Here is a 14,369-nt window from a genome sequence, read left to right as displayed (position 1 = left end):
AATAGCACCCATTTAGGGGGGGTAGCGTGCAGAGGGGCAGCAGAACTTGTAGAGCACTCTGCTGAAGGAACAAATGGAACCTGGGCTTTGAGAGCTCTGAAAATATCTGACAAATGACCGAGACCCGTCCGTTTGGCAGAAGCACTGGAGCAACAATAGAGAGACACACGCTCCATGTAGATGAAATAGGTGGTTACCTCTCCAGGGTGAGCTTGTGTATTAGCGGTAGGCCCCCTCCACTGCACCCAGCAACATCTTCGCTGCCCTTCCATGGCGCCCAAATTCCCTCTCTAAGAAATGTGGTCCTTTGAGCTGAGGCACTGCATCTCTAAGAGTCCCCGACCCAAGAACCTCTGTTAGAATGACCAAGCGAAAATCATCATTAGCCCTTGGGCATGGATTCATTGGTCGGATTGGTTTCCAAGGAGCTGCTAGCTGAAAGCGGGGCCCTAAAACACACAACAGGTAAGATGTGATAAGGGCAAGGGACAGAGCCAGAGCGCGAGGGAGGTGAGGGTTGCTGGCGTTGGAAGCTCTAAGAAGTCAGTAAACGGCAGGAGTGGGAACTCAGTCTTCAAAGGAAGGATACCACAGAAACATGAGCAGGGAGGGAAGTCCACTTTTCGACATCAAATATTTCTGGCTAACTGTAAGGGAAGAAGCTGAGAACAGCATGAAAAACAAGGAAAGTGCTACAACCACCACAAAGCAGGCCGGGCAAACCCATGATGCCAGGTTAGTAGACAGGAACTCCCAAGTTGGCATAGTCTCTCTTTCTCCATCTCCCACCTCGCTAATGTACAAAAAGAAGAGGTCGAACGTTATGCTAAGTGAAAGAAGCCAGACACAAAAAGGCACATGTTCCGGGTCCATTTATGTGAACCACCCAGAATAGGCAAGTCCACGGAGATGGAAAGCAAATTAGACAGAAAGCCTGGGCCTGGGGCAGGGCGGGAATAGGGATCGACTGCTAACGGGTACGGGCTTTCTCCCTGAGGTGATGAAAACGTTCTGGGAATGGATGACGGCAATGGTGGCACAACTCTCTGAGTTTACTAGAAACTGCTGAATTGTACTTTTTAGAAGGGTGAATTTTATGGTATGTGAATTATATCTCAATAACTTTTTTTTTAATTAAAAAAGAAGAGATGGCCCTTTTAATCATCTCGGTCCTGAGAAAATCCAAGATCAAGTTACAGACCCTACCCTCAGGAGCATTTCTTGGTCCAAAAAGATATGGCAGTTCTACACCTTTCTCCTCCTCCTAACTCATGGCAAGCTTCAAGGCAGTCAGTTGCCAGGCGGCGTTGCCCGCTGATGGGCCCGGGCACTTGCGAAGAGCTCACACTGGCACCTCAGTGTGCCATCGGTTGCTAGCTACACAGCGAACTGACTTTGGTGGGAGCTCCATCCTAAATCCTTAACTAAAAGTAACGCCGAGACAGAACAAGGTCACACACTGGAAATAAATTCCATCATTTTCACTTCCTCCTTCTGGGATGTTAATGAGAGACGCCACTCTTCATAATACACGACATCTTTCCAAGTTCCCAGTGACATTATTGGCAGGATCAGAAGCAGCTGCAAGAAAGTCAAACCACTCTCCTCCCCACCCCTTGCCATCACCATTGCAAAACGCTTTGTAGCCACACAAGTGGTTCTGTACCATGAAAATCTGTTGCCAATGAAGCCATGTTTTAATGAGGTCCTTCTAGCACTTTCACAACTCGACTTCCTTCAGGAAGTGATTAGAGCCAGCCTCGAGCACACTCACCTGCTCGCTTAGAGGCCACAGAAACAAGCAAGTGTCTGGAGACAAAGAAACTCAAAGAGGTCCAAATGCCCGAGGCTGGGTTTCTAATCAGAGCTCCATCCTTACCTGTTGACCTTTTGTGTCAACCCACAGGATACCTACCCTTTTGAGGTGGGCCAGGGAAACAGAAAAGTCAGTGCATCCTGACCTGTGGCCCAGCTAGTGAAATTCCCAGAAAGATTTTCTTTGAAAAGAGTTGAATCAGTAGGAGCAGATAGCTTCAGATGAAATCATTTTGTATCTTCCCCACTTTCCTGACATTGCAAAGAAGAAGAACATTTTCTAGTTTAGATAAAAAGATGTGTTGCCTTCATGTTTTTTAAGATGACATGAAGGTCCAGGTTTAAAAGGATTTTAAAATTAAAATGACCGTGTTTCACAGATGATTATAGCCTTTTAATTCTGGGCAGATGTGACCCAAAGTCAGGCCTGTACTCAGACCGCGTCCCCTGTGCGAGAAGGCTCATCCCAGGTCCCAGAGTGAAATACCCTAGGCAGAACCATGTGCCAAGGGGCTTACCAGTAAGGGTCTCCCAAAGTGTTTTGCTTCTTCTGACCTGACAGATCTGTTTTGCCTACCCCGCTTGCCCTGCTGGAGTATAGATAATTGGAAGACACGAGGCCCTAGTAGCTGATGTACATGATGTTTTAGTGATGCTATTTTGATGCAGCAGTTTTGCTACCAGGGACATTCTGCCACGGTCTAAGAGAAAACTTTTCTGCTTTTAATTTGTCAGGTCTTTTAATATTGCTAAGTAATGTGCTAATGTACACAAGAGATGTCCCTGTCTTATCTCTGAGATCATATAAGTGGCTTTGGGCTAGATCTGGGAAGCCCATTGCACACAAGGCTTGATTTGCCATTTTGGCAAAGTAGCTTTCAGAACAGAGGCTGCAGTGGTCTGACCCTTTGCAGTGGCTGCTTCTTCAAAGGCTAGCCCAGTGGTTCTTAAACCTTTCCCTGCATCAGAATCGCCAGCTGAGTCTGTTAAAAATGAAATGCCCAGGCCCCATGTCCACCACGAGGTTCTAATTCAGTACAAGTGGGGAGAAGCCCAGGAAACTGCACATGTAGCAAGAACCCAAGTGATTCTGGTGAAGATGGTCCAGGGAGAAAAAACTGCCTTAGAGCTTTGCCCACCCACCAAGCAGGCTCTTCCTTCGCCTTGACACCATCTTAAGAGGAGAAGCCAGGAAGGCTTTGCCATGCACATCTGATGAAATGATCCCTATGGAGTCTCTAATAGCCACAAACTGGGTTAGGAATAGGTGTGTCTGCTTAGATTTGGCTTGTTGAATGATACTGACGACTCTCTATTTGTTTTTACTTGCCACTCATGGATAACCTTGTGCACCCTAGAAACAGAGATACCAGACATAGGTGAGTAAATCACGTGGGCAGCTACCTAATTCCCTTCTTGCCTAAGAGGCCACCTCATAATAATGTGCTAACAGGGAGATTTTACTTTTCAAGTGAGGTTAAAGGAATGATGTGAAAGTGAATTTAGAAGTTATGATTCAGGTAAGAGTCTTACAAAAGAAGAGAGCTCCGTTAAGTGGGAATTTGCTGGAGGATCAGACCCTATCGAAAAGAAAACAAGATAAGTGAGAACTGGCAGTTCAGTACTTCATGGGGAAGCAAGCCTTAAGTCTCATTATGCTTTCCTTAGGTGATATCACAAATGAGTCTGTAAGTTCAAACAGATTCAATGTTTTCAAGTTGCAGGTAGTAAGAGAGGTAATACAGCAATCTTCCCAGATCCAGAAATATAGTTGACAAGTGTATTAAGAGACAGTGACCATGATGACCTTCTTGAATAAGATTTTTCTTTTCTCCTTTTATGTGACCTCATGATTTCTATTTCTTCCCACCAAAAAGAAATAATAGAAAAACTTTAAACCAACCATTTACCGACAATGGCACGTAGCTCTGAAATTAATCATAATGAATATTTCTCTTCAATTTGTTTATGCATTACACTTGTCAAAACTGTTCTAAATCACCTGAAATTGCAAAGGAGAAAATTGAATTTGTTCACTTCCGAATGCCAATTGTCATCAAAATGGCACTGATAGGGTTTTTAATTTGGGTTTCGTTTGGGAGATGCCACTTCCTAAATGCCAGTGCACAAGATAGCCTTGCTACTTTGGCATAACTGATTCTTTAAGCAAATTAAGTTGGTTGTCAAATTGCTTACTAGTAAAGCGTTGCACAGTATTAATTATAAGCATTAATTGCCCATTTAACAATCTGCGATTTTAACTAGCATGAATGAAGTGATCTTTGCCAAGTTGAAGGGCATTGCTCGAATGTAACACTAACCAGAAGGTGACAATAAGTCTAACGCTGAAGTCATAAAAGAAATCTCCACGTATCTCAAATTGCAATATGCACGTAGACACAAGGGATTAGAACAAATTGGAATGTAGTCCAGTGGTTTTCTTTCTCAGGTATGGCATGTTTTTAGAAAGTGGAAAGAAACCAATCTAAAAAGAGCTGAAGTGCACTTGGGAAATGGCATGAAATGGCAAGAAATTACATATCTATATAGGAGACCTCCCTGACTGTTGCCTGTCAAGAGAATAACATTAATCAGATTTGAATTTTGTGTGTTGGGCTATTCCATTTTCTAAAGGCCAGTGCACAAAATTTTAGAACAGCCTAGCTGAGCAAAACAGGATATGTTGCTCAGTTAGAGGAAGACAGGAGCACAGATTTTTTTTTTTTTTTTACCACCTTCAGAACTAAAGTATTCTGAAGGCACTTTGTACACACAGTCACATGTGATCTAATCTAGTCTTGGTCAGAGCATAGGCTTGTTAGTGACCCTGAGCAAGCCCTCTATGGGTCTGGGTTTCCCCAGCTGAGATTGGAGGAGAATGATAATTTTAACTTCCCTCACAGGCACATTGGGGATATTCAATAATAAATGAATGTAATGCATTCCAAAGTGCTTTTATGCGAATAACATTTCTCTTGGAAAAATAGCCTATGGACTTTTCCTAAACAAAACATGATTAATCTGGCTCAGTTGAAACTTCCACAAACTGGCTACCAAAATATTGAAGGCTGTTTCAGGAAGGGTTACGACCCCCTTTTTATCCTAGGAAGATCTAAGGGCACTGGAGAAATTTTATTCTGAAGGCAAACATTCAACTAAATATGTAAAAACTTTTACTCAAACCCCTATTTAAGCAGTCTTTGCTACAGAGATGCCTTGTCTGATATGACTGCCAAACCAATTCTGGAGTCTGTTGGGGCCCTTTACAGTTTATTTACAGCAGCTGTCATGGTGGTTCCAGGGTGGAAGATGTCCCTGGAATCTACTGAATTCTCTTATTTGATGAAGTGAAGGTAAGTAGAAAAAAATCAAGTATTCCTAATGGATCTGATTTTTTTCCAATTAAAACTATAAACTGGGTCTCAAATCAGTATTTGCTAGCCTTTACCATCATTAACATACATAAATATGCTTAGAGGGCAAGTATAATTACGAATACAATCAGGAATGTACCAGTCCTTAAGGGCAACTTCATTACTCTGATGGCCCTTTCCCTGCCGTTTTGCTGGGCCAAGTGGCCAAGACCTGAACACTTGCATGTTTTAGTTAGTTTCATGTCCTACACTTTAGTTCAGCAGTAACTGAACATCAATCCCGTCAGACACTCTGTTGGCACGGAAGACAGAGGGATGAATATGGTTCCTGCCTGTAAAGAGCTTACAGTGTAGTTGGAAAAAGAGATGTGAAAAAAATAGTGCTTACACCCAGCACTCACATCTTGGTTTCCAGTACCATTCTGCGATAGAAGGAACCCAGGGTCTTTAGCAAAATGATTGATTCCAGTGCTGGGGAAGGGACTATAAAAGATGAGCCTCGAGCATCTTGTAGTGCCAAAAGGTAAAGAAAGGCTAAAACAGCACAAGAAACAAACACTCCTCCACACTGACGGACATATGTCAAAGGGTCTCATGAGACAACAGGAAGAGTTCACAATGGCCAATGCCATAACAATTTGAGCAACAAAATAAAGTGGCATGGAGTTTTCCTGCACGGTATAAAACAAATATCCATGTGTCCCTACTGATATAAATTAACGGTTGAATCCATAATAGAGGAGAAGAGATCAAGCTCTCGTGCAGAAGAATTTCAAATCATTTATGTAGACGCGTCACCTTCAAGGAGGTGGAGTGTAACTCCCTACCCCTCAAGTGTTGCCTTCACAGAGTGACTTCCTTCCAAAGAGCACAATATGGAAAGTGGAAGAGAAAGAATAATTTTACACTACCTCAGCCAGGTGATCAAGGTCAACATCAACAGTCACAAGTCATGCGAATGGCACTTTACCCCTGTGGTCTTCATCCCCCAAACCCATAACCCCTGTCTAACCAGGAGAAAAACATTAGACACATTCCAGTAGAGGACATCCTACAACATACCTGGCCAATACTCCTTAAAACTGTTAAGGTTATCAGAAACAAGGAAAGTCTGAGAAACTGTCACAGCCCAGAGGAGCCTAAGGAGACATGATGACTCTATGTTAGATTTGGTATCCTAGATGGAATACTGGAACACACAAAAAGGCATTAGATAAAAACTAAGGAAATCTGAATCAAGTATGGACTTCAGTTTATCTATAAAAATAATGCTAATAGAATGTGATAGGTGCTGCTAGGTCACACGTACCTTTTCTCTGCTCACGTCTTTCCGCCTTTACTTCTGTTGCCGCACTTTACAGTCATTCCCGGTTTACCGATCTGACTCCCCCCTTGGACCATGAATTTCACAATGAAAGGGACTATATCATGCACACAAGTAGGTCTCCAGACGATAGCACAGTTCCAAGGCACATTAGTGTACTTAGTAAATACTTCTTAATTAATGAACAACCACATCATACAGAAATGGTACTACGCAAAGAGTTCAGAGAAGATACGAGAGGCTTAGAGTAATGACCATGGAGATAAAGAGAAGTGGGCGGATTGGAGAAGAGTTTAGGAGGTAGAATTTTTAAACGCAGGATGTTTTACTGGATGTGGAGAATGACAGGAGGAGTAAAGAATGGCACCTGGCTTAGACAGCTGGGTGTGGGGCAGAGTTCTGGGCTGTGAGCACATCAGAGATAAGACAGGTTGCTTTCCTCCAAGCTCACATGGTTTATTGGGGGATACAGATACAAAAATTAATACGATATGTAATCTCCAGAACAGAGGTAAGTGCAATGCAGATAACCCAGACTGGAGATTTAGGGAAGGCTTTCTTCAGGAAATGATGCCTGAGTAAAGCCTTAAAAGGCACGTGAGGATTTGCTAAGTGAAGAAAGGCTTGCATACCACACCAAGGAATGTTAAAAAGCTTTTAACGTTCTTAAAGATGGGGTCCAACAAACGTTAGGATCAAGGAAAATATCCCCCAAACCAATGTTGCTACAGCCATAAAAAAAATGGGATTAGGAAGAATCAAAATTAATTAATGAGCTCAGCCATGTATGCAGATAAAAATGTCACAAGAGATTCCATGCGAATATGTAATTGAAGAGTTTCAGGAATACCAAAATCTGATCAAGGTAACTTTAGTGTCACCTTTAAAAGGTATGGCTGATTGTGATTATAACTGGAAAAAAAAAAAAAGGTCATATATAATCAGTTCTGTTATGCCCTGAAATAAGACAAAATGGATTAGAAAAGTGTGGTGGTCAGCTAAAAAATGGAAGCTCGGAATGGAAAAGTTTGGGAATGTTATCTCTAGCACAGCCCTCCCCACACCAGACTCCTCCATCTTTGTACCTGCCTTTCAGTTTACAACAGGAGCCTGGAGGCTGGCGGGGCCCCCAGTGAGGCAGGAACCCTGGAGAAGAAGTAAGATTCTGAAGGATGGGGAAGGCAGGAAGACAAGAACTTCTGTTTGGGATTTGTTGAGTTTGAGGTGACTGTGAGCCATCCGGGCAGTCATCTAGTAGGTAATTGGAGAACCGGGTATGAAAGACATTGATGACAAAAATTATTTCCTGGGATTTTCTCTCTTCTGCTTCTTTCTCTGCCCCCCATATAGATGGTATTGAAATACCAGCTTCATCACAGGTTGGCAGTACACACTGAGGTGTTAAATACTCAGACCCATTACTAGAAAAACAAAGTAGCATCCATCCCCTCAGTACATGAGAAAGATCCGTTTCGGGTCTTTTTTTTGCCATCTCCTAAGAGAATTTTCCATCTGTGACAAAAGGCAGACCCCAGGGGATGTATAGTGAACAAACTACTTTGAATAACTTTACTTTTCTCTTCCTTAGCACAAGTCCTGCCCATAAATACTACCTGGCTATGGACCCTGTGTCTGAATCACTTTATCTATCGGACACCAACACTCGAAAAGTCTACAAGTTAAAATCTCTTGTGGAAACAAAAGATCTTTCCAAGAATTTTGAAGTGGTGGCAGGGACAGGTGATCAGTGCCTTCCCTTTGACCAGAGTCACTGTGGAGATGGCGGGAGAGCATCGGAAGCTTCACTGAACAGCCCTCGAGGTAAAAAAAAAAAAAAAATCGTTTGTTCATCTAACAATTTCATTTGATCTCACAAAATCCTAAGACTGTTGCCATACTATAGTCCATCTATCTCAATATTGCCTCTGACACACATGGTCTCTGAAGTCCATCCCAGAAGACAGGCATGGTCAGGACTAATTTTTAGCTAAGAAGCATTCGTATTGTCATTAGTGTTATTAAAATGTTGAAATGCTTCTTTTCTGGTTGATAAATAATTATTTCCCAGAGCCCTCTGAGTGCCTCCTGTACACCCCACCCTCTCCCCAGAGACTACTTCCTGGAAATTCCCAGCAGTCCAAAAACTGAAGGGTTAACTCCTGGCCTGTCCTGGTTGGGATCAGGTCTGTGCTCACCTTCTTTCTACCCCTGTGAAATACGTTGAGTATTTCACAGAGTCTGGACATTCCTGGCTCTTGCTTAACTAAGAATTAACGAACCTTTCTTCCATTACTTTATCTAAATCATTCTTAAAGCTATTTGTACTTTCACTTTATGTCCTCCCTAGGGTAGCAAATTCCAGTTTTTTTCATTTCTCTTTTCTCTTTTCTTCTTTCTTTCTTTCTTTCTTTCTTTCTTTCGTTTTGTTTTTTTGTTGTTGTTGTTGTTTTTGTTTTGTTTTTTTTTGCCTTCTGTGGGAGTTCGGCCTTACTTTTATTTGTCCTAAATTTACTTCTCAGTCTTCCAAAGCCAATCCTCAATTCTGTTGCCTGAGACTTGTGAATAAATCTGCGTTCTCTCAATCAGCATCATGATTTTATAGACTTGGATCATATTTCCATCTTAGGCCACTAAGCTGAAGGATAGTCACCTTTAAATCTGTTACCCTATATCATCCACCCGATCTCCTTAATTATTTAATCATTATTCTCTGTTCCTTCTCCACAATGGTGTGTGTGTGTGTGTGTGTGTGTGTGTGTGTGTGTGTGTATGTGTGCGCGCGTGCATATATCCTTCTAGACTTTTTTCTAGGCATATCATAGAAAATGCATATTTTATTTTGTAGTAATGGATTCATTGTATAGAATGCTGTTCTATAATCTTCTTTTCACACACTTAATATATTATGAACATCTTTCCATGCCAAAAAATATAGTGAGGTCAATGTGTTTCATTTGTTAGATGGTCGCTTACTATTTCAAATTTTAAGAGGTTACTCTTTAGCCATTTGACATTTGCCATATGGGGATTAAATTCCAACTATAATCAGAGTTTAAAGCCTTCCCTTTTTTTCAAGGTCATATTCAAGTCCGATGTCTTTCATAAAGCCTCTCTGGCTAACCTTAGTCCATTAAATCTGAATTTTTCTAACAGTGTCTACACTACCCAATTACCACTTGATTATATTTTGCCTTCTTTTACTTTCTAGTTCTTTCTTGAATAGGAAGTTTTTTACTACCGAGGTAAACTACTAGAGCTGAGAAACTACATCTAATTTTTTTTTTTTTTTGCATCTTCCCCACTTCCTCAGCAATGTCTAATACAGTGTGGGATCGACATATGTGCTCGTCGTGTAATTGATCAGTTAGGTAGCTCTTATCTATACCAAATATTCCCAAAAGGAATTTCAGTTGTGCTTTAAAAATATGGCCTCTTTTTCTCAAAGGGAATATAAGCCCCCCACCCAAATATCATGGTAAAGTGTTTTTAAAATATTTCTTTCTTCTCTTGTGCCAGCTCTCATTCCTTACACATAGTAGGTCCACAATAAATACTTGATGAGTGAATGCATAACTCAGGTGCAACATATAATCAGCTCATCTTTCAAGGAAATATATCAGGCTGGGTCCCACCTTTTACACAGATTTAAAACTCATGCAGATATTATAAGGATTTCTGCATAAGAAACAGGGAGGAATCAAGCTTGTATTGTGCCTGAAATTGACATCCTCCTGAGTTGCTGCTTGAATAAAAACCACTCATCTCACCTACCACATTCAACCTGCCACATAAAGGATGAATATCTCAGCTTTTTCAAATAGAACAAATAATTGGTTCACTGCAGGGTTTTTTTTTTTTCTTTGCTTGGAAAGCAGCAATAATAGAGTCCTGATGAACAAGATTTACATGAACTCTTAAAGCATCAGTAATGAGAGTGCCAAAATTTATATATCTATTAAAGATAATATTAAACTAAGTTTTTCTTCTTCTTGTAGCTAGTAGTACATTTTTCTTTGGCTTGATTTACTCGTCTTTCTATCCAAGAGTGGCCTTTATAATAATCCAGTACACTTTATCCATCCCAAAGCAGGCAGTGGCCCTAAGAACATCTGGCTCAGGCTTCAGAGAGCTAAATGTCTAATCCATCCGAGACAGCTTTCACCTAACATGCTGAAGCTGATGTTGACAACCTCTGCTCTGATCCAGTGAGTGAATGAGGATATTGAAAGGAGGGCACTGTGTGGCTCACACCAAGTATCCACCATGTCTTCTTCAGCCGTGTTAACAGTATCTGAAGACCCTGTTAGAGATCTTCAAAATCACTCAGATGGCAGAACCTGTGTCCAGACATCAGTTGCTCTTGAAATTGCTGGTCGGGACACTTCGATGCCTGGCTGGGGCACCTATCTCCTTGCTGAATATAGACAGCACTCACCATTGGCAGTGAATCAGAAGTGAGATTCTCATTATATGGAATGCTGCAGGGCAATTTCATAGACTTCTGTAGAAGAAGGAAAAATCATGCAAGAAGTCATTAAAGCACAGTGTGCAAATTGAGGGGAGAGTATTGCTAATTGCTAATGATGTCTTTGAGGTTCTCCTGCAGGTTCTTTATCTCTCAAGAAAGACCAATTTGTTTGTTTTTTTCTTTATAACTACCATGCACCTCAGCTCCTTCTTCCTTCCCCCATAGAAGACAGCAAATGTTTAATGGATTTCTTTAAGGAGAAGTTTGATTTTTCTCTCTACCTAGAAGCTAATAAAGAAAAGCTGTAGATCAGTAGAAAATGGAAATGTACATCTAGGGAGTACAATTTCTAGGTTAGGAAAGAGAGCTTGCTCTAAGACTTTAACAAGCAACATATTGCAATTATAGGCAGGCTCTCCAACATGTCCTTAATTATGCAAGGTAAGTCAAATAAATGTTAATCTGCAAGACAGCTCATTTATTTTCTGAATCTATTCTAAAAATAGGATGAAATGAAATTTGCTTTTGAGATCATTCGTCCTAACGTCGGAATAAATTGTGAAATGGGATTAAAAACCAGTCAGCAAAAGGTAAAAGGTCACAAGCCATGGGAATTTTTTTTTTTTTTTTTCCGAGAAATGGCAGCAAACTGTGACGAATGCCAGGTTAGGGAAGCTACACTTTCTTGTTCAATGCATGTAATGCCAGTGTTTCTCTGGATGACCCTGTGTAAGTCACTGGGCCTCGCTGTGGTTTCATTTCCCTGAACACTAAAATAGACCTGATGATGCCGTTGACTAGTTCTGTTACACTGGACTAGTCATTTAAACACTGGGTGCTGAGATGCCTCAACTGTAAGCTTGAGGGTGTGGGACGATCTCCCTCCCATCTCTAATGCATTGAAATAGCCATAACTATAACTTAGACTGTGCCATATATTTTACAATCTCTAGTCTTCACAATGATGTACAGGGTAAATCACATTACCCCCAGTGTTATAGATAAGAAACAGAGACTCGGATAGGTTAAGAAATTTGCCCGAGTTCACAGTTTACAGATAACACTGGAATTCAAAACCATGACAGAAAAAAGAAGCCCGTGATGCCTCCACTATATCTCACTGCCTGTCTTCCAGCTAAAATTCATGATCTCTTTTGGCTTCCCTGGGAGGGTAGGAAATATTGGAAGATGCTTCTTAACCTAATGACACATACATAGTCAAAAGGAATAAAATGTTTTTATTTGCAAGATAAATGACTTTCAGCCTAGTTTCCTTTTCCTATTAAAACTATTTCTCTGGTTTTTTTTTCTGGCCTAGTGTTGCACTCACAGTGCACCACACAGCATTTACATACCCTATAAAAGTAATTATTCAAGTAAATCTTCAGGAAACCTTGTTACATCTCTTTGGAAGATTCTGCAGTTAAGAACCTCGCCAACTTGTTCTTTAGGGATGGAGGCAGGAAACCTTAACTTTATTAAATTTCTTGATTGCACCTGGTAACTACAAATTTTACTTAAAGGAAAAATGAAAGTCTCCCTGAATAGAATTTCATATAAGATAGCCCCTAGGTACTTCTCCTGGGAATAAGTCTTTATCTGATCCAGTTTTATGCACTTTGAGTTGAATCCCAACAAAGAGAAACATTTGCCATTTTGCTCATCAATACTTCAATGTAATGGGGCAAGGGAAAAAGTTTAGCAAAGAAGCTGATGGCATGCTAATCCCTGGCATTGTATATAAGTTTGAATTGACTTTGAAAGATGCTTTTAAAACATGCTTGGATGATGTAGTTGAAACTTAGGTTCCATTTATTATTTTTACTGCAACTTTCTTTAATTCTACAGAGAACTCAAACTAATGAGTCATGTAATAGATGACCAAGTACTTAAGCAGAATGTGAAATGGTACTAGGTGGAAATGTAAAATAAAATTTGTGACAAGCCGAATACAATTATTTTCTTAAGTAGATAGAGAGGGTGAAGGAGTGGCTGGACATGATGACATTAATCGATGACTTCATTTGGTTCTCTTGGACCTCACCATGGATTCTATCTGTTTCCATGTGCATCTTTAAGCAAACTGACCTCAGAACCCAGCGGGGTTTCGGCAATATCCAGATGAGTGCAAACAGCTCCTGAACATTCCCTAGGAGGGAAATGATCCTTAAATCTTAGCAGCTTCCAGAAGTGCTTTCAGGGTATTCATGACACTAATCATACAGGAGTCACTTTAACTTTATTAACAATTAAGAAATCTGGGCATGAGAAAGTCTAGATAAAATTATCTGATTTTGTCCCTACACAGACATATCGCAGGTACATCCTGAAGCTCTACTGATTCCCCCAGCATCTACATGATATTCTAAATTCGGGGCTAATGGGAAAAATGCTAAAACTCTAAGTGGTAGCATCTTGCTGATGTCACCAGGGTCTATGAGGGACAGAATATAGTGAACGAACAGGTACAAGAATGTTCCTTTGGTTCTCCTATGCAATGGAGAGCAGTAATATTTTTCCTAAATTCCTTTAGTACATGATCCATCATGGTGGCATAAACATCTGGATTGACACTAAGGCCAGCCCTCACCAAAATTCCAGGCAGGCAAGCCACAACATGAGCAAAATGAATGGTATATGTAAGAAACTACAAATAAATCAGTATTGTTGAAGTGAAAATATCCACGGGTAATAGGAAGAGCAGGAGCATGAATAGGAAGTTTTGATTTTATCCTGTGGGCAAAGGATTTGAAGTGAGAGAGTGACATAATCATCCAGTGCACGCATTTTTGATACATTGTTTTGGGGACAGGGTTGTACATGCACCAGAGTAAGGCTGGGGCAAAGAAATCCTAGAGCGTACTGATATCTATAGGACACAGAATGGAGGGGAATCTAATGAAGGAGACAGAAGAAACCTTCAGAAGAAGTGAACAAAGAGAGCTTGGTATCCAGGAAGCCAAAGGAATCCTTTGTTTTAAGAAGGTGTGAAATGTTACACATTTGTAGCCATTGGATTAGGCAATGAGGGGTTCCTTGGTGACCCTGCTATAAGTGGTTTGAGTAGCAGTAGGGATGGAAGTCAAATCACAGTAATTTAATGAACCAACAAGAGGAGAGAAAGGAAATGCCTCTAGTGAAGATCACTCTTCCGAGAAATTCAGATGCGAGAGATACAGTGATAAGTAGTGAGAAGACAAGGCACTCAGAGGAGGCTTTATCTTTATGAGATATGGCAATGGTTATACGCAAATGGAAAGATACAGAAGGGTAGAGAATCAATGATGAAACCAGGTCTGGAGAAGCTGAGAGGGAGAAGGCCTTGAAAGGGAGGGGAGATTAGAGAGACCATTCTAAAATAATGGTGGGTGTGGTGACGAAGATAAGT

General features: G+C 40.9%; 1 protein-coding gene across 6 annotated transcripts in view; it reads left to right on the top strand.

Annotated features, from left to right (window-relative positions):
- The window catches only part of TENM1 (teneurin transmembrane protein 1), a 789,989-nt gene that overhangs the window by 679,158 nt on the left and 96,462 nt on the right, over window positions 1-14,369 (top strand). For all 6 annotated transcript variants that reach the window (XM_058713217.1, XM_058713216.1, XM_058713215.1 and 3 more), the window contains 2 exons: window positions 3,174-3,194; window positions 8,102-8,334. In XM_058713217.1, coding sequence (XP_058569200.1) covers window positions 3,174-3,194; window positions 8,102-8,334 — 254 coding nt within the window. The remainder of the gene's footprint in view (window positions 1-3,173; window positions 3,195-8,101; window positions 8,335-14,369) is intronic.

Source organism: Neofelis nebulosa, chromosome X (genome assembly GCF_028018385.1).
Source record: "Neofelis nebulosa isolate mNeoNeb1 chromosome X, mNeoNeb1.pri, whole genome shotgun sequence".
Taxonomy (NCBI): Eukaryota; Metazoa; Chordata; class Mammalia; order Carnivora; family Felidae; genus Neofelis; species Neofelis nebulosa.
Note: the sequence above shows the minus strand (reverse complement) of the source record. Positions and strands in the feature narration are given on the sequence as shown.